Raw genomic sequence first — 20,654 nt, 5'->3', positions numbered from 1 at the left:
ATGAAAACTTCGGGTTCGAGAGGCATAAGATGGACTTGGCATGGTCCATATTATTTGTCTGCGTGCCTCAGGATATGTGACTTTATATTCTACTTTGTATTTTTGGATTTTCCTACCTGTTTTCCACATTTCACATGATTTAGAAAAGGCGGGGTGATTGCCTTTGCAGTTGGGGCAAATGGGAATTGCGGCTGGACAATCTGCCTGTGTATGATATTTTGCTCCACAAATAGGACAGATGGCGTCACCCCTGCATGCCTGCTGTGAATGGCCATATTTCTGCCATTTAAAACAGCGAAGAGGATTTGGGATGTATGGACGAATTCGGCAGTTTAAATATCCAGCTTTTACTGAGGATGGCAAATCGGGAGTACTAAAAGTTAAAATGATGGAACGAGTTGGAATGAGATTTCCATCTTTTTTTTGTCATTATTCTTTTAGCACTGATTACCTTTTGATTGCTAAGTTCTTGTACTAATTCCTCCTCAGACACTGTAATTAAGTCCCATTCTGTGATGACACCTTTTGATGAATTTAAGGTATTGTGGGGAGTAACAGATACTGGCAACCCACCAAATGTCGTTGTCTTTAATAGCCACTCAGAATGTTTGGCGGTGGCTGTTTCAATCAGGATATCTCCGGATTGTAGTCGCTTTACCATTTTTGGTGATCCTGCAATAGATTCTAGATGTCTTTGAATCATGAATGGAGATAACTTAACTTACCCACAGGCTGGGTAGATAGAGAGTGTATCACCAAAAAATTTGGAATGTCTGAACAGTGTGCTTCTGTTAGAAGCCTTTTAGGTTGACTATTTTCCTTGTCTTCACGACAGTATTCTTGCCTTGAGCTTGAAGGCTCTAAGGGTGGAAAATTTGTAGAATCCATGATGGCTCCTTTTGGTCCTGGGGGTTTATCTTTTCCACCCAGGTTACCAGCCCCGCCATGGGGAGGCAGGAGCAGTGCCACAAGGTGACCAAGCGGCTGAGTTAGTAATTAGCATTTATAGAAAAAAGAAACAGAAAGGTGGATTCCCTTTCTGGGCCTTTCCCTACTTCTTGTAGAGCGAAAGTGCTACTCTGATATACAAATAAAATCAAGAAAACGGTTTTTGAAACAAAATTTAATCTAAAATTTAATATTCCAAAAACTAGCCTATACTATCCTTTTTGGAAAAATCCACAAAGTTTATTTAAAATCCATAATGGGAATGCAGATCCACTACAAAAAAAAAAAAAAAAAAAATCACAATAAATTAGCATTTGTCCAACTTTACAAAAATTGGTGGGTCTCAACTACTCAAGTTGTCTGCCCAACTATCCCTCCACACAAGACAATTATACCGCATTTGGAATACTGTATTCAAGTTGAAGACCACATTAAAAAAGCACAGAACTTCTGGAAAAGTCTCAAAGAAGAACAATCATATTAGTGATTAGTGAAAATAAATGTGCATGTGAAGAACAGCTTAGCTGTGTATTGCAAAGTTTGCTAGATAGACAATGAAGGGGAAGATGATTTAGGCATATTGAGGCACTGAGTAAAATGAATGAGGAAGGTCTGTTCTCCTTAGGTGAGACAAGAACCAGGAGTCATAAAATCACCGGAGATTGAATTTGTATTGGAATAAGTTGCCTCACAACATGGTCAAGGCAGTGAGCCTAAGTTCAAATCAGAATTGGATGGTTACCTTATTGGAATGGAGATAGTACGAATATTCTGGGTTTTTTTGTTTTTTGTATTTTTACTATTATTGTTATTATTATTTAATTTATTTCATTTTGGGCTGATATAGTAAGAGTCGCTTTCTTTGCATCATTTGGACTTAAAGTTTTTGACTGAAGATCAAAAATGAATGAGAAATATACAAATCAAAAGCATTAAATAAGAAATAAAAATTACCTCATATGCCTAATTACTTATGAAATGAACTATACCCACCAATGCACTAAACTATATTCATGATTACTATAAACTAATAACCAACTTATTCATTCAAATTTTACACAATTTTATACCTGTAAAACTAGCTCTGGAACATAAATCTGCAAGGATACGAAGTGCTCACTGGCCTCACAGACATTATCATCTGTCATTTCCATGGTGGCTGACTTTACAGGAAGCCAGATTCTAAAAATTAAAATTATTTATACATTCAGAAAAACTATTTGAAAAAAAAAAAAAAAAAAATTCAACAAACTTTAATTGCTTATCATAAAAGCAAGGGGAGGAAAATGAAACTACTTAAATGAATTCATTTATCTAAAACATCATTTCAAGTAAATAATTATAGGCATCTAATGGAAGATTCTGAAAGGTTATGATTAAATTGATAAGGAATAATCAGAAAAATAATACTTTCTATCATACCAGAGAAAGAAAAGGCTTTACTTCCAGTACTACTCAATGAACATAAGAATATTTAACCCCAGAGCAACGTATCAACTCTGCGGTACTACACTGACAGTGGTGGAGAATGAAAAGGACCTGGGGGTAATTGTGCAGGCAGATATGAAGTTCTCTGAGCAGTGCAGACGAGCTGCAAGAGTAGCTCATGGTGTCTTGTCAATGATATACAGGAATTTTTCTAGCAGGGATAAGGAGGTGATTATTCCCTTGTATAAGGCAATGGTAAGGCCACATCTTGAGTACTGTATACAGGTCTGGAGGCCTCATTTCAAGAAGGATGTAGAGCTGCTGGAACGGGTACAGAGAAGGGCAACAAGATTAGTAAATGGAACAAAGGGTTGCTCTTACGAAGAAAGGCTTAAGTTTTGCAAATTACAGAGTCTGGAGACTAGGCACCGGCGAGGTGATCTGATAGAGGTGTATAAGGCTTTGAATGGTTTGAGCATGCTCAATGCCAATGGGATTCTTCATCTTTCTCAGAATAATCACCTCAGAGGGCATAAATTCAAATTGAGGAAGGACGGATGTCGGATAGATGTGCGGAAATTTGCCTTTGGCCAGCGGGTGGTTGGTTGGTGGAACCGACTTCCATCACTGGTTGTTGAAGTTGATAGCCTAAACAAATTTAAAGCTCAACTGGACAGGTATTTCGAACGAACGGAGGGGTGAAATGGGAGTGGGTTTTTTTTTTTTTTTTTTTGTTTTTTTTGGCTGATGCTGAATAAGCTTGCTTTCTTGCATCATATGCCTCTGCTAATGCTAATGCTAATATAAAAGAACTGGTATAACACACAGCCACTTATTAAAAAAAAAAAAAAAAAAAATCATGAAAATAGCAACACAACCATACTAAAGAAAAAATTATGGACATGTGGGTTAAGGAGTGACTACCCTATATGCCTTTAACATAAATGAATGACAAAAGTATAACGGATAACACAATAGAGAAGAAACTAAAGACAACACTCAAAGATTAAAGCAATTACAGGTAACCCTCATATAACACTGTTATTACGTTCCTGTAAAACGTCATGTTGTGCAAAACAGTGTTATACGGGACTAAGAAAAAGTACAAAAAGTGGGGTTAAGTTCCAAAAGCTAACAAAAATACAACATTCTAGATTTCATGTATCTTCTGCTCTTTTTAAAAAATCCGTAATCTGGGTTTGTTTGCTTTTGCTTGATAAATCTTTGTGAATTTCATCATGTGGAACTAAGCATTTTTGAAGCTCCCTTTTGAACTTTGGGCTCTTTTCATTCAAGAATCTGCATTCAAAAAATAAGATTTTAATTGCTCGGCTAACTTTGTGCCTCATTAGAATTTATCTGCAATATGACCTTATGAATCGATTTGATTTTACCTCCGATTCCATTTGCACCAAATCCACTACTCTGGCTTCTTTTTCTATCAGTAATTCTTGAACATCTTCAGTGATCATATCTTTTTTTATTTTTTTAGAAGCATCGCCGACCAAGGCCATGTTACTCTATGTATATTGTCTATAAATTGCATGTACTCTGAGGTTGATTTTCTGTTTTGCTAGACGAAAAGCCCAAGTTTCTGGGAGAAAAAAAACCATGCTACCCTCACCCGAGCAACTCAGCCACGTTTTGAAAAAGACCCATAAAAATTCCTCCCTTCATCGACGGGATTTGGGTTTTCCAGTCGGTGTGGAAAGGAGGGCAATTCTATGAACTGTGCTACCCACGAGGGCTTCAGTAGTCATATCATCAAAACCTTCCCCTCTTACCGATGTAGCAAGTTCTTCTATTGCACCAATTCCGTTTTCTGCTCGTTTGATCATATTTCCTGAATGTTACTCTGTGTATATTGTCTATAAATTGCATGTGTCGTGAGGTCGATTTTCTGTTTCGCTAGACGAAAAGCCCAAGTTTCTGGGAGAAAAAAAGCCATGCTACCCTCGCCCGAGCAACTCAGCCACATTTTGAAAAAGACCCATAAAAATTCCTCCCTTCATCGATGGGATTTGGGTCTTTTCCAGCTGGTGTGGGGAGGAAGGCGATTCTATGAACTGTGCTACCCACAAGGACTTCAGTAGTCATATCATCAAATGCTGTTGAGAAAGGAGATCGCCATCTTCGAAAGCTACAGTTGTTACGGTATTTTAGTATATTATTTCACTGTTTTTATAACTTTTATCATCATATTTTATTTCATATTTTATATTATTTTATTGTAAATAAAACCACTTCAGTTTTAACTTATATTTCCATTTTTATACTTGTATTTTATTTTATTTTATCGTAAATAAAGTGTTTTAGTTGCAGTATTGAAATCTGTTTATTTAAATACTGGCTGGTGTGAAGTCTAATTGCTCAATATGAATTATCCCAGCCTTGTAGGCCTATTTGGAGATATCATCAAAACCTTCCCCTCCTACCAACGTAGCAAGTTCTACTATCCCACCGATTCCGTTTTCTGCCCGTTCAATCATATTTCCTCAATGAACTAACTCTGGCCATACATTTTTCCACACACACAGTTAACGTTAACAGTTATACTTCTTTCAGCAATAAAGCTATGATTTTGATACAGTCCACAATTGAGAAATGTTTCCATGCTTCCATTACTTTAATAGATTCAGATTCAATTTTTTCCAAAATCCATTGTAACGATTTTCTGACGTAATGAGTTTAAAGGTGGATATAATTGCCTTCATCTAACGGCTGAATGGAAGTTCGTTAACCGAGTACAAATATGGTGGTAGGAACATAACTTCAACATTTTGATGACTTAAATCTTTTGGATGGCTTGATTTTTTTTGTTTTTTTTTTATGAAAACCCCAAACATGAGAGGTATTAGTTGTTGTTGTTATTTGGTTTTACAAATATGTAAAAATATGGTGGTAGGAACATAACTTCAACGTTTCGATGACTTAAATCTTTTGGATGGCCTGATTTTTTTTGTTTTTTTTTTATGAAAACCCCAAACATGAGAGGTATTAGTTGTTGTTGTTATTTGGTTTTTAGGAGCATTAGCAACTAAGGCCATATTGCTCCGGGGATATGCGGTGGTCATCCCCTGACCTTTCCGCATCCTCCGTATTTGGTGGTCACGACTCGAACCCCAGTCTAATCGAGAAGCGTGTGCTACACACTGCCGCTCCTGCCACCTGGCTATGGAGGCGCCCGAGAGGTATTAGAACCTATAGAACTTAGTACTGTGCTTGGATTGGAGGTCGAGAAAATATTTATTGACATTAGACTTCTGTAGACTGTAATTTTCAGGAAATACATATGAAGGAAGGTTGTTCCAGAAAACGGCAGTTGAATGAATAAACAAGGAAGATGAAAAGTTGGTTCTGTGAGTTTGAAGTTGGACAGTAAATGGATGTTGGCTGGTGGCTGTTGTTGTTGAAGTGGAATTTATTGGCGCAATGGCTGATATGGCCAAAATGCGGTTGCCTGGTGGCGGCACGTGTTTGGACTGTTTTGAAAGAGAGAACGGGAATTACAGAAGCCAATTCAGAAGAACAACCCATGGAAATATCTACAGAAAAAACAATACGTCAATGAGACAGCGAGTGGGCAGACTCAGTTAGAGATGAGTCATTAATTAACCTAACTGCCCTCTTCTTAATGGAATCTAGAAGCCTGAGAGAGGTTCTGGGGGGCACCACCCAGATGTGGGAACAATATTCTGTGGTAGGGCGGAATTGCAATTTGTACAGAATGAACAGCTGTTTGGAAGAAACGTAATGCAGAGAGCAAAAGAAAAAACCAAGTTTTTTTGATGCAGAGGAAGCAATATTTATAATGTGCTTGTCACAAGAGAGATAAGAAGTCAGATTAATCCCCAAAAGAGATATATCAACTTGCCTAGAAATCTGAGTGTCACCAAAGATAAGCATACGAGCGGAAGAATCCTTTTTGTGCGATATAAGACCAGACAGAGTTTTAAAAGGATTGAAATCAACTAAGTTGTCATTGCCCCATTGGAGAATTACCTGGAGATCAGCATTTAAGGAATTGGCAGCAGATATTTCAGAAGTTGAAAATGATTGAGCAGAGCAAGATTTCTCAAAATGGAGAAATCTATGAAAACCCCAAACATGAGAGGTATTAGTTGTTGCAACATTTGCAACAACGATATGCAACATTTTTCTCTTGAACAGCCTTGGCACATTTATTGAAAACCAAGGTTTAGATAAAGGATGAAATTTTAAAATGGAGTGTGGAATAAAGGATTTGATTTGTACAAGAATAATTTCAGACACGATCTGGGCAAACGTTTACATCAGAAGTTTTGAAACAGTAATCCAACTAAGGAAAAAAAAGAAATCTCGCACGTCATCCCATTTGCATTTTTGAACACCTTTGGAAGTAGAATGCAATGTGCTATCATCGGTAAAACTATAGATAGGCTTTCCAGTCATTGGAAGAAGGTCATTAATATACAAGAGGAAAAGAGTGGGGGAAAGAACTGAACCTTGGGGGACACCAGCATTGGTGGAGAAATTAGAAGACAGAGAGCCATTTACCATCACCCTCAGTGAACGATCAGAGAGAAAACTGGATAACCAATTACAAAAAAAAAGTTTGCAAACCATAAGATGGAAGCTTGTTTAGAAGACCTTTATGCCAAACACGATCGAAAGCCTTTGAGATGTCATGAGCAACTGCTTGTGTTTCACCAAACTTTTCCATTGAATATGTCCATAAATGGATAACATAAGCCAGAAAATCACCAGTGGATCAATACTGACGGAATCCATACTGCCGATCGTTGAACAGACAGAAGGTTTTTAGATAGTTTAAGAAATGGCGATTAATACATTTCTCCATTACTTTACAGAGAGTAGAAGTAATTGCAATAGGACTATAATTGGATGGGAGAGATTTGTCACCCTTTTTTAGGTACTGGCTGGATATGAGCAAATTTCCAAGCAAAAGGAAAAACACCTTTTTCCTTTTGCTTGGAAATTCTTTTTCTTTTTTGTTGTTTTTCTTTTTCCGCCTTTTTCACTGAATAGTGAAAAAGGCGGAAAAGAACAGGAGTAAGTTCAGGAGCGCGGGTTTTGAGAACAAGTGGAGAAATACCATCAGTGGAGTTTTCTTAGCATCAAGATTCATCAAAATCCTTCTGACATCCTTTTGACGGACGACCACAGGAGGCATTGAATGGAGCATGTAGGAGGGAGGTGGGAGGTGTTTTACCAAGATCATTAATACATGAGTTGGAAGAAAAATGGAATGCTACCAGGTCATCTTTATCCTTGGCTGAAGGTGACAACAGAACCATCTGGTTTTGACAGAGGTGGGAGCAGAGATGGGAAAAAGTTGCGGCCAATAGCTTTGGCGAGAGACAAGCATGCTCAGCTACCATTAGGGCAAGAAGCAAGTTTTCTACTCTTAGCCTGTTCAAAATCTAGTTTAGACTGATTAATAACTGATTTACAATTGTAGCAAGCTTTGGTGTAGGCAGAAAATGAAACTGAAGAATTGGAAACAAGCCAATCACGATATGCAACATTTTTCTCTTGAACAGCCTTGGCACATTTATTGAAAACCAAGGTTTAGATAAAGGATGAAATTTTAAAATGGAGTGTGGAATAAAGGATTTGATTCGTACAAGAATAATTTCAGACACGATCTGGGCAAACGTTTACATTAGAAGTTTTGAAACAGTAATCCAACTAAGGAAAAAAAAGAAATCTCGCACGTCATCCCATTTTGCATTCTTGTAATGCCAAACAACATGAGGTTTGGAATAGCCATGAGATAAAGGCTCCATTGGAGAAGAGACAATCACCAAGTTGTGATCTGAGGTGCCTAAAGGACCAATCACTTCGACCATTTACTTAGAAGGGTTGTTTGTGAGAAAAATATCAAGCGTGTTGGCTGTATGGTTAGGATTGTCCAGTATTCTTGTAGGTAAATGAACAATCTGTGCAAGGCCATTAGTAATTGCAAAAGCCTCAGCACCTCGACCAGCTTGGTCAGTGTGACTAGAAAACGGAAGCCAGATGGAGTTGTGAACATTAAAATCACAAGAAAAATTACCTCACTGTTAGGAAAGTTGGAATGGAGAAAATCAAATTGTAAAGAGAGGAAGTCAAAGAGCTCCAAGTGATTAGTGGAGTTGGGAGAACGATAGAGACAACAGATGAATTTCACAGAATGAGGTAAAGAGATTTTAAGACAGAGAAGATCGACAAGAGGAGGTTCGAAATTACCAAGTCTCTGACACGGAATATCAGAATAGACATATGCACAAGTACCACCTTGGAGGCGAAAGGAATCATACAGTGAATAATTTGGGCAACTGAGATGAGCAGTAGTTGAATCAACCAATAACTGAGATTCTGTCAGAAAAAGTATATGGGATTTGGCAAACTGCAAGTGGAAATGGACATCGTTGAGATTAGATTTGAGACCACATATATTTGTGAAATGAACTAGGAAACGTTTGTGAGGTTTATGTGAGGTTTATACATTATATTTTTACTATTAACTGAAAAATACTTACTTTTTAATTTTTTAAAAGAAACAATATATGAAAGCCCCTGAAGGATAGAATCAAATATATTATTTTGGAAATTATATTTTCCAAAATAATTCACCACATTTTGCAATATAATAATATTATTTATTATAATATAAATCGTATATTTGCAGGGCATTCTGAGCCACCTAAATATTGGCGCACTGTGCAGCCGCACCACTTGATCGCCCTGAAGCCAGTCCTGGTTTGCAGGGTAGTTAACAACGGTCATCACAATGAGCTACTGCAACAAGATCTAGGAAATTTGGGTCACTGGGCTGAGAAATGGCAGTTGATGTTTAACATTGACAAATGCAAGGTACTGCACATGGGTAGCTGTAACCCCAGAGTACCTTATCAAATATGTGGTACTACACTCAGCGTAGTGGAAATGAAAAAGACATGTAGGTAACTGTGCAGTCAGACATGAAATTCTCTGAACAGTGCAGACATGTACCAGGACAGCTCATGGGGTTTTGTCAACAATATACAGAAACTAGCAGGGATAAGGAGATGATTATCCCTTTGTATAAGGGCATGGTTAAGCCACATCTTAAAGTACTGTACACTGGTCTAAAGGCCTCACTTTAGTAGGGATGTAGTTTTGCTGGAATGGGTGTAGAGAAGGGTAACCAGATTGGTGAAATTATAAAAAGTGTGCTCTTATCTAGAAAGGCTTCAATTCTACAAATTGCAGCATTTCGAGACCAGACACCTATGGGGAGATCTGATTGAGGTGTTTGAACCCTAGACTAGACTGAGTAAGCTGAATGTTAATGGTACTCTTTCACTTGCTGAGACTATACACATGGTCATAAATTCAAGTTGAGGAAGGATAGTTGCAGGATAGACATTAGCATTAGTTGAGGCATACGATGCAAGAAAGCAAGCTTATGCAGCATCAGCCAAAAAAAAAAAAAAAAACCAACTTCCCTTTCACCCATACGTTCGTTCGAAATACCTGTCCAGCTGCGCCTTAAATTTATTTAGGCTATCAACTTCCAAAACAAGGGATGGAAGTCTGTTCCACCAGCCAACTACCCGCTGGCTAAAGGCAAATTTCCGCACATCTATCCTACATCTGTCTTTCCTTAATGTGAATTTATGCCCTCTCAGGTGATTATTCTGAGCAAGAGGAAGAATCCCATCGGCATTGAGCATGTTCAAACCATTCAAAGCTTTATACACCTCTATCAGATCACCTCGCCGGTGCCTAGTCTCCAGACACTATAATTTGCAAAACTTAAGCCTTTCTTCGTAAGAGCAACCCTTTGTTCCATTCACTAATCCTGTTGCCCTTCTCTGTACTCATTCCAGCAGCTCTACATCCTTCTTCAAATGAGGCCTCCAGACCTGTATACAGTACTCAAGGTTTGGCCTGACCATTGCCTTATACAAGGGAATAATCACCTCCTTATCCCTGCTAGAAATATGATATATGACAAGACACCATGAGCTACTCTTGCAGCCCGTCTGCGCTGCTCAGAGAACTTCATATCTGCCTGCACAATTACCCTTAGGTCCTTTTCACTCTACCACTGTCAGTGTAGTACCACAGAGTTGATACGTTGCTCTTGGGGTTGCTGTTTCCCATATATAGTACTTTACATTTGTCAATGTTAAACTTCATTTGCCACCTCTCAGCCCATCTGCTCAACCTTTCCAGATCCTGTTGCAGCAGCATAGCATCAGTAGTGTCCTTAACAACCCTGCCAACCTTTGTATTGTCTGCAAACTTGGATATTAAGCTTGATATACCATCATCAATATCATTTATAAATACTGAAAACAATAATGAACCCAACACTGAACCCTGATGGACTCCACTAATAACATTAGTCCACGATGAGCAGTGTCCATTGATTAACACTCTGTCTTCTCCCCCTCAACTGCCCCTTTATCCATAGCAGCAATTTGCCTCCAATGCCACACTGCTCCAATTTGTGCAGCAGTCTTCCATGTGCAACAGTATCAAAAGCCTTTCTAAGATCCAAATATATAATATCAAAGTTATTCACTGCATCCAGTTCTTTTGTGACTGCATCATAGTATCCAATCAAATTGGTCAGGCAAGACTTTCCCTTAACATAACCATGCTGTGTCCATGCTATAACTCAAGTCTTGTCTAGATGATCCTGCAGTGCTTCTTTTACCAGTGCCTCCATTAATTTTCCTGGAATAGAAGTTAAATTTTCTAGCAGGTCTATAATTACTTGTGTCAGCCTTTGATCCTCCTTTGTGAATTGGGGTCACATTTGCACATCTCCAGTCTATGGGTACCTCCCCTGAGTCCAAAGAAGCTCTCATAATTTTGGCTAAGGGTTTGCTTACTTCCTTTGCTACCTCCTTTAATATAACTGGATAGATCCCATCCACCCCAGGTGCCTTTTTTTTAGGTTTATCCTCAACAATTTCTTCTACACTTTCCTCTCAGTTATTACAAAATCATCTATCTCACTGCCAGAGTTTACTTCACCTCTGGCATTCCCCTTCCTGAGTAACTCCTCACGTGTGAATGTAGATGCAAAATACTCGTTTAGTTTGTTAGCCACCTGAGCAGGATCCTCAACTGTTGAACCATCGATATCCAGTGGACCAATCTGATTCATCCCTTTCCTTCTAGAATTTACATAGGTAAAGAACTCTTTTCTGTTTTTCTTTGCATCCTTTGCCAAGGATTTCTCTTAATCTGTCTTTGCCTGCCTAATCTCCTTTGTGACTTGGTTACAGACCACCTTATATCTATCATAGGTTTCCATGTCACCCATTAATTTATATGTATCCCATGCATTTTTCTTCTCTGCCATACGTCTCATTAGTTCATCTGACATCCATTTAGGCCTAAACCCTGAACAATATTTCTTAGTTGGTATGTAAAGCCTGGTAGCTTCCAAGATAAGTTCTTTGAAGCCATTTTGAATTTGCTGTTGGTAATATCATCAGTTGGTCCCACTGTATAGAATTTAAATACTGCCTCAAACCATCGTAGTCACCTTTACGAAAGCAAAAACCCTTCCCTTTACCCCTAATGGTAGTTACCTCTTTGAGTAAATCCCACTTCAGCACACTGTGATCACTGCCACCTAGTGGTTCCTTTATCTTCAGATTCCTAATGCATGAAGAATCACTACTGATAATCAGATCAAGAGTATTACTCCCTCTAGTTGCCTCCCGAACATGCTGATGCCTTTCTAGTGTGTGTGACCAACCCACAAATTTCAATAAATATCTGGGAAATTAAAATTCCCCATTATAAGACTCTCTGATTTACTGGCCCACTATTTTCCTGTACAGTTTCTTATTATACTCATCAGAGTCATTAGGCCTATATTGATCAATTTTGATCTCCCAATGCTTATGTCACACCAAACTGACTCGACACTGCACTGTCCAGCTATGTCGACTGGCTTCACTTCCTTGGGTTTTGTGTTTCTTAACTAATAGCATAACCCCTCCTCCCTTCCTATCCTTTCTGTACACATTGTACTCCCCAAATTCCAGTTCTGCATTCCTTATATCTGTGTGACACCACGTCTCTGACATCCCAACAATATCTGCCTTTGATGTTTTGAGCAATACCTCAAATTCATCAAATTTATTTACTAAACTCCTAGCATTGGTGTCCATGCAAGTATACATGCACCTGTTCCTATTCTTAGCTACCCTAACACAACCCATGTGTTTACTTGTACTGCAATGACTCCCAGCAGTCTCTGAAATATCCTGCATCTTGTTTTCCAAGCTGCTGCTCATTCCAATAGAAGCCGTGCAAGGCTCACTTTCATCTCTGCCAGTGGCTACTGTTAATCTATTAGTCCTTGTATTCCCCCAAACTAGCAGTTTTTCAATTCACGTAACACCGCCTTGATAGCATCAGCAAATATTCTTGCACCCTTTCTATTTAAGTGTACCCATCCCTGTAGAAGCAGTCTCTCCTTTAACAAGTATAGAACAGGCTGAAAAAAAATTCTACCCCTTGAGCCTTGCACAGTCTTTCCAGGGCCGAATTGATCGACAAGGCTCTCATCATATACTCCCTCCTATCATGTCTGGGTAGAATTGCAGACACTTTCAAATTCAACCCTAATTCACGTTTTTTTTCCAACAGTGACCTGTACTTGTTAAGTAATTCTGCCGGTCTCCTACTCTTAATATCATTAGTGCCAACGTGTACAACTATATCACCTTTTGTGCCCTTAAAAGATGATATCCGCTCTACAATGTCATCAACCTTTGCTGGCAGACATACCCTGGTCCTGTTATAGACAGAACCACAGTGGGCTCAGGGCATCTCCCTGAAAGATTCCACTCCTGATGAGGATTTTCCTGGTTGTGATGTTCTCGACCTTAATGGTGGTACTCCATTTTGCCATCATTTCTCTAGGAGGTTTGTCACTATCGGATTGACTTTGTAGATGTTCAGGGTGTCTATTGGCCAGATATGAGGCACGGTGTCGAAGGCCTTGCAGTAATTGATACATGCTGTATACATGGTGCTTCTAGTAGGCTTGTTGTATAACCGCGGCATCTATGGTTAATTGGTCCTTGCATCCTTTATGCTTTTCACAGATTATGTTCTGGCTATCAAAGTGGTCTGATATCTTACTGGTTATGCAGCTGGTCAGGATCTTGTTAATCGCTGGAAGGCAGATGATTGGCCTGTATTTCTCCAAGTTTCTTGTATCTTCGTCTTTAGGCTTCAAATATGTGATTCCTTGAGTGAGAAACTTCAGAATTGTGTCTGAGTGCCTTATCATTTGGGTGAACTGCTCTGCCATGGGATTATGTGTGCAAGTGAGCTTCTTGTACCAGTAGCTGTGGACATTATCTATTCCTGGAGTTCACCAGATGTGAGAGTTCCAGATCATCTGTTTTAAATCTCCCACTCTCTCAATCTCTTGTACGTCCTTGGTTTTTTTCCATTCTAGTTCTATCGAGGGTGCTTGGTTGTACCCCCTGGATAGAACTATAACGGAATTATTATTATTATTCTTATAACAACAATTATATCAGTAGTATAATGGATAACAGAGCTAAAAAATTTGATGGAAGGGATACAAGTGTGATATAAATAAAAAAATAGCAGGTCAACAGCAGGAAGGAAATTCATGATTAAATAAACTAACGAGGCCTCCGTAGCCGAGTGGGCAGGAGCGGGAGTGCAGTAGCACATGCTCTTTGAGTAGACCTGGGTTCAAGCCCCTGACTGCTGAATACGGTTGATCTGCCAACTCGCACTGGACCAGCGTGGCAGATTATGGTCCATTTCCCTCAGCATGAATTGTTGAGGAGGCTTCCATCCTGCAGTGGGTTGATAATGGCTGCACTTTACTTTTTACTTTACTTTAAGCATTAGCATTACACTAGTTGAGGCATATGATGCAAGAAAGCAAGCTTATACAGCATCGGCACAAAAAAAAAAAAAAATTCCCATTTCACCCATCCGATTACTCCAAACGTTTGTCTAGTTCAGCATAAATTTATTTAAGCTATCAACTTCCACAACAACAAATGGAAGTCTGTTCCAGCAATCAACTACCTGCTGACTAAAGGCAAATTTCTGCACATCTATTCAACAACTGTATTTCCTCAATCTATGTCCCCTCAGGTTCTTAGTCTGTGCAAGCAGAAGTATCCTGTCAGCATTGGGCCTGCTCAAACCATTCAAGGCCTTGAACACCTCAATCACATCACCTCACAGGTGCTTAGTCTCCAGATACTGCAACTTACTGAATTCAAGCCTCTCCTGGTAAGACAACCCCTTGGTTCCTCTCACCAATCTTGTTACCCTTCTCTGTACTCATTCTAACAACTCCATTTATCACCACTAGCAGCATCCATTTATTACCACTCTCTGCCGTCTCCCACTCAACCATCTCTTTATCCATTGCAGCAACTTGCCTTTAATGCCAGACTGCTCCAATTTGTACAGGTCTTCCATGTGCAACAGTATCAAAAGCTTTCCTGAAATCCAAGTATATGATATCAAAATTATTTTTTGCATCCAGTTCCTCTGTAACCGCATCGTAGTATCCAATGAAATTGGTCAGACAAGGCATCCCCGTAACAAACACATGCTGTGTCTGAACTACTACTGAAGACTTGTCTAGATGATCCTGTAGTGCTTCTTTAACCAGTGCCTCCATTAATTTTCCCAGAACAGAAGTTAAACTAGGTTAAACCTAAACTAACAGGTCGATAATTATTTGTCACTCTTTGAACCCCCCTTTGTGAATTGGGGATACATTTGCACATATCTGGTGCATGGGTACCTCCCCTGAATCTAAGGATGCTCTCATAATTTTGGCTAAGGGTTTCCTAACTTCCCTCACTGCTTCCTTCAATATAACTGGTTAGATTCCATCCAACCCAGGTGCCTTTTTTTAGATTTAACTTGAACAATTTCTCCTCCACTTTGCTCTTGGTTATTACAAAATCACTTAGCTCCCTGTTACAGTCTGATAAACTTCTGGCATTCCCCTCCTTGAATAACTACTCATTTTTGAATGTAGATGCAAAATACTCATTCAGTTTATCAGCAACTTGAGCAGGATCATCAATAGTCGAACCATTTTATGTTAAGTGGACCAATCTGATTCATCCCCTTCCTTCTAGAGTTTACATAAGTAAAGAACTCTTTGCTGTTTTTCTTTGCATCCTTTGCCAAAGATTTCTTATAATCTGCCTTTGCCTGCTTAACCTCTTTTGAGACTTGATTACAGACTACTTTATATCTGCCGTAGGCTTCTGTGTCGCCTGTTAATTTATATGCATCCCATGCATTTTTCTTTTCTGTCACGAGCCTCATTAATTCATCTGACATTCATTTAGGCCTGAAGATTGAACAGTATTTCTTAGTTGGTATGAAAAGCCTAGTAGCCCCCAAGATTAAATCCCTGAAGGCTTCCCATTTAGAATTGACCATTGGTAACATTATCAGTTGATCCCACTGTATAGAATTTAAAAACTGTCTGAAACCACTGTAGTCACCTTTACAAAAGCAAAAACTCTTCTCTTTACCCTTGATGGTAGTTACATAGTAATAGAGGTATGTGATGCAAGAAAGCAAGTGTACGAGCTTATGTAGCATTAACCAAAAAATTCACACAACCATTTCCTCTCAAAGTTTGTCCAGTTCTTCCTTGAATTTATTTAAGCTATCAACTTCCACAATGACAGATGGAAGTTTTTTTCAGCAATTAACCACCCACTGGCTAAAGGCAAATTTCTGCACAACTATTGTACAACTGTCTTTCCTCAATTTAAATTTAAGTCCCATTATGCTCGTAATCTGAGAAAGCAGAAGAATCTCATCAGAATTCAGCCTGCTCAATCCATTCAAGGCTTTATACACCTCAATCAGATCACCTCGCAGGTGCCTAGTCTCTAGCAGCTGCAATTTGCAGAAATTAAGGCTTTCTTGGTAAGAGGATCCCTTTGTTCCCCTCACGAATCTTGTTGCCCTTCTCTGTACATGCTCAAGCAACTCTACATCCTTCCTAAAATGAGGCCTCCGGACCTGTACGCAGTACTGTAGGTGTGGCCTGACCATTGCCTTATACAAAGGGATAATCACCACTTTTCCCTGCTAGCAAAATTCTTGTATATCACTGCCAATACCACATGACATGCAATGGCAACCTATCTGCGTTGCTCAGAAAACTTCATATCTGAGTGCACAATGACCAAGTTTTTTTTTCATTTTCTTCCACCCTAAGAGGAGTACCAGACAGTTGCTATGTTCCTCAAGGGTTACTTCTACCAATATGCAGTACTTTGCATTGTCAATATTAAACCTCAGTTGTCACTTCTCAAATTTTCTGCCCAAATTTTCTAGATCCTGTTTGCCATTACTGTACATTGCAGTACATTGCCATTACTGTAATTATCAACCTTGCCAACCTTTGTATCATCTGCAATCTTCGACACTAAGCCTGATATACCTTCATCAATATAATTGATAAATATACAAAACAACAGTGAGCCCAATAACGAACCCGGTGGGACTCCACTAATAACATTAGTCCACGAAGAGCAGCTTACATCTTTAAGTAAATCCCACATCTCTACACTGTGATCACTGTTACCTAGCAGTTCCTTTATTTGCAAATCCTTAATGCATGAATAATCACTGCTGATAATGAGATCAAGAGTATTACTCCCTCTGGTTGCCACTCAAACATGTTGCTGTAGAAAACAATCCTCCAATAAATCCACAAAAGTCTTGCTAGCGTGAAAGTGACCAAATCACAAGTTCCAGTCCATATCTGAAAAATTAAAATCCCCCATTATAAGACATTCTGATTTACTGGCCCATTATTTCTCTGCACAACTATTCGTTGTACTAATCAGAGTCGTTAGGCCTATAACACACACTTCTCATTTTCCTTTTTCCCAGTGTTATGTCACACCAAACAGACTCAACATTGCACTGTCCACCCATGTCAACTGGATGCATTTCCTCAGATTTTGTGTGTTTGTTAACTAAAAGCATAACCAGTCCTCCCTTTCTACCCTGTCTATCCTTTCTGTCCACATTGTACTTCCCAAATTCCAATTCTGCACTGCTTATATCTATGTGACACCATGTCTCTGATATCCCGACAATATCTGCCTTTGATGCCTTCATCAGCACTTCAAATTCATTGATGGTCTGATTAATGGTTAGTTCAGAGGGTCCCAAAGTGCTCCACTAAAAAATCAAGTATACCCTATCCCCCTGGTGGAGGACACACTTGTCTTTTGGGGGGGGCACTTGTTTTCAGTAGTATTAGTAGTGGCAAATGATGCAAGAAAGCAAGCTTATACAGAATCAGCCAAAAAAAAAAAAAGTTCCATTTCACCTATCCATTCCCTCCAAATAGTTTGTCTAGTTCTTCCTTGAATTTATTCAAACTATTCACTTCCACAACAAGGGATGGAAGCCTGTTCCATCAATCAACCACCCATTGGCTGAAGTCAAACTTCTGCACGCATTATTCTTCAACCATCCCTGCTCAATTTGAATTTATGCCCCCTCATGTGCATAGTCTGAACAAACAGAAGAATCCCATCAGCATTAAATTTGCTCAAGCCATTCAAAGTCTTAAAGAACTCAATCAGATCACCTCACAGGTCCCTAATTTTTAATGAAAATGAACAAACCATTCCACTAACCCAGGTATGAAGCATTTTTATTTCTATTATTCATATTTTATTTCTTTGAGATTAAGTAATTTATAAAAGTATTTATATTTTTAGTTAAATTTTAGGTTAAATCTGTTTATTTGCACTTTTTCTAGAACTTGGGAAGAGGAGGGAAATGAAATTTTTGAAAAATTAAGTGGACTCAAGGTATAAAATATTGGGAACCTCTGGATTATTTTATTTAATAAGTATCGATAATTCTTATTTTTAAATAATTATTTTTCTTTTATTGACAATTAACTCTCATCTTCATTTTGGTAATAAAATATTACTGAAATTCACTTTATCAATGGATATTTGAGAATGTGCACTGGTAGATCTTAGGAGTTCACTGGTTAATCTTACTCAGGAATATGGTAGATAAGAGCAATAATAATAAATAAATATATCTTTCTTTTATACTTCAATACAGCCCCAGAGCGATTGAGGAGATTACAGCTTTATCGTTACTGTTTGACCGCCACTCTATTGGTGCAACAGTCATTAATGTGTTATTTTATGTGGAAGCATATGGGCTCTTATCTCACAGTTTCATATTTCTTCTGCATACATCACCCAAGGAGTTGGATTGGAGCGGGGCCAATTAAGGTCCTAGGGTGTGTACGATGGACAAAAATGGTAGAATTAAGTAAAAAATAAGTTACTTTTCACTACGAACCCAATTAAAAAAATTTTAATTTTGTGATGATATGCATTGATGTAGGGGAGGGGCAAGAAGGAACTCAATACAACAGGGCCAAGCAAGTACCGTATTTCCATCAAAAATAATTGGGCATAGGATTGGGCATTTGCAGATAAATACCAAAATCAACGTGATAATATAAACCTTTTACACTCACCACAAAATAAAAAAAATTACATTTTCAACATTGTGCCAACTCTATAATGTACCCAAGAATTTTGTGGGGAATTCGAACTGCACGGCTCAGCATTCCCTTTCGATATGGGTTTTCGGTATATCCTATTCACGCACATAAAGGAGGAAAAGTGAAGGCTCGCGCAGTTGATCACATATCCGGTGTTCTCGAATTTCTGTTTATAAACATAGTAAGATGTGCATGCATTATTTCTATTCATATAAATTACATTATTTACCTATTTCTATCGAAAGCTAAATCAGTGAACTGCTCCTTATCATAATTGTGGAATGTCATAGCTCAAAAGCATCTGAATCTACGGCTATTTTCAGTTTCACAGCTGGTACCGACTGAACTGATAGGCTTACCTGAAGCACGCTGCTTCAAGCTAAGAAACTCGTGTAAAACAAAGCGAAGCGTTACGGTTACAGTAACAGTACTGCACTTTTTTTGTGTTTATATTTACTTTAATACCAGTTGTCAAGCCTAAAAATCTTAATTATTATAATAAGCAACTTATATTTGATTCTATCGATTTAAGGCTTACTTCCAACTTGCTGAAAACCACATAGGCATACAGTCTGTCCTCGTATAGCACGATAGTTGCGTTCCTAGAAAACCTCGTGCAATGCGAAATCGTGCAATATAAACAACAGGCCCTATGGGAAAAGTAGGGTTAGGTGCCGACCACCCAAGATTGAACACAGATTTGGAACCAAAACATTACCAAACAATAAATAATCGGGTAATTTTAATCGTTATAAAATGTAAGTATTTTATAACGATTAAAATACGTAATAAAAATATTATAATAAAGTATTTTTAGTATTTTTTAATACTAAAAAAGTATTTTTTACGAATAAAATACGTATTTTATTCGTAAAAAAATTATTATATTAAATAAAATAGTCGTAATAAAATACTTACGTATTTTATAATACGTAAGTATAAATTATAATACGTAAGTCGTAATAAAATATTGCTAATGCTTTTGCTTCTATCGTAAGCAAACTTGCTTTTTGTTTGATTTCCTATCCAAACAGATGACAGCCGTTCCATCTCTTCCAATTCTTGTGTCTTAATCTAATGGATTTTAATTACACTGAGTTGTTCCTGCTATGAAAGTTGTTTTTATTTTCTCTGCATTCTTTCTAATTCTCGGCGTTGCCTGATTTAGGTCTGTAGCACGTGCAATATCACATGGCCTTTCATTTCGCTCAAAGCGTTTCACAATTTCATATTTTTTCTCTATCGACAGAGGCGGACAGAAGCCTTACGGGGGAAACCACGGTGGGCCGGAGGCCGGTGTGATTTTGGCCATAAACCGTAGTATGAGGCCACTATAAATTTTCCCGGTTAAGAATTTTTGATCCAGTCCGCCTCTGTTTATCGATATTGCTTTTTTTTTTTTTTCTCTGAATCTGCAGTATCTTAGCCAGAACGCTTCCTTTTCACACCTTTTAAGCATTTTACTCATTTTTAGGGAATAAAGCACAATTATAAAACGAGGAGGCACGCTTGATACACATAAACAAAGCTGCGCGCGTGTAGCAACTGAATAAACAACACCGTAAAGGCCGAGATACACTATTAACACCTCACATTTTACTAAAGCACATTTCTGGGGGTTACTACCATAAAACAATAAAAACAATTTCCAGTTGCGTTTCTGCTAGTGGAATCTGTTATAAACTGG

The 20,654-nt window shown here is 38.4% G+C and overlaps 1 protein-coding gene across 1 annotated transcript in view; it reads right to left on the bottom strand.

The window, feature by feature from the left end:
• LOC150074965 (uncharacterized) overlaps positions 1 to 19,301 on the bottom strand; it is a 658,991-nt gene extending 639,690 nt beyond the window's left edge. The window contains exons 1-2 of the mRNA XM_090389013.1: positions 19,197 to 19,301; positions 2,019 to 2,130 (exon numbers count right to left, since the gene is read on the bottom strand). Of these exons, the coding sequence (XP_090245139.1) occupies positions 2,019 to 2,130; positions 19,197 to 19,255 (171 nt within the window). The 5' untranslated portion in view covers positions 19,256 to 19,301. The remainder of the gene's footprint in view (positions 1 to 2,018; positions 2,131 to 19,196) is intronic.
• Between the last annotated feature and the right edge of the window lie 1,353 nt (positions 19,302 to 20,654).

The sequence above is a fragment of the Mastigoproctus giganteus genome, chromosome 14, assembly GCF_048544385.1.
Source record: "Mastigoproctus giganteus isolate SK-2022 chromosome 14, ASM4854438v1, whole genome shotgun sequence".
Lineage (NCBI taxonomy): Eukaryota > Metazoa > Arthropoda > Arachnida > Uropygi > Thelyphonidae > Mastigoproctus > Mastigoproctus giganteus.
The sequence above is the reverse complement of the archived record's forward strand: the minus strand, read 5'-3'. Positions and strand labels throughout refer to the sequence as shown.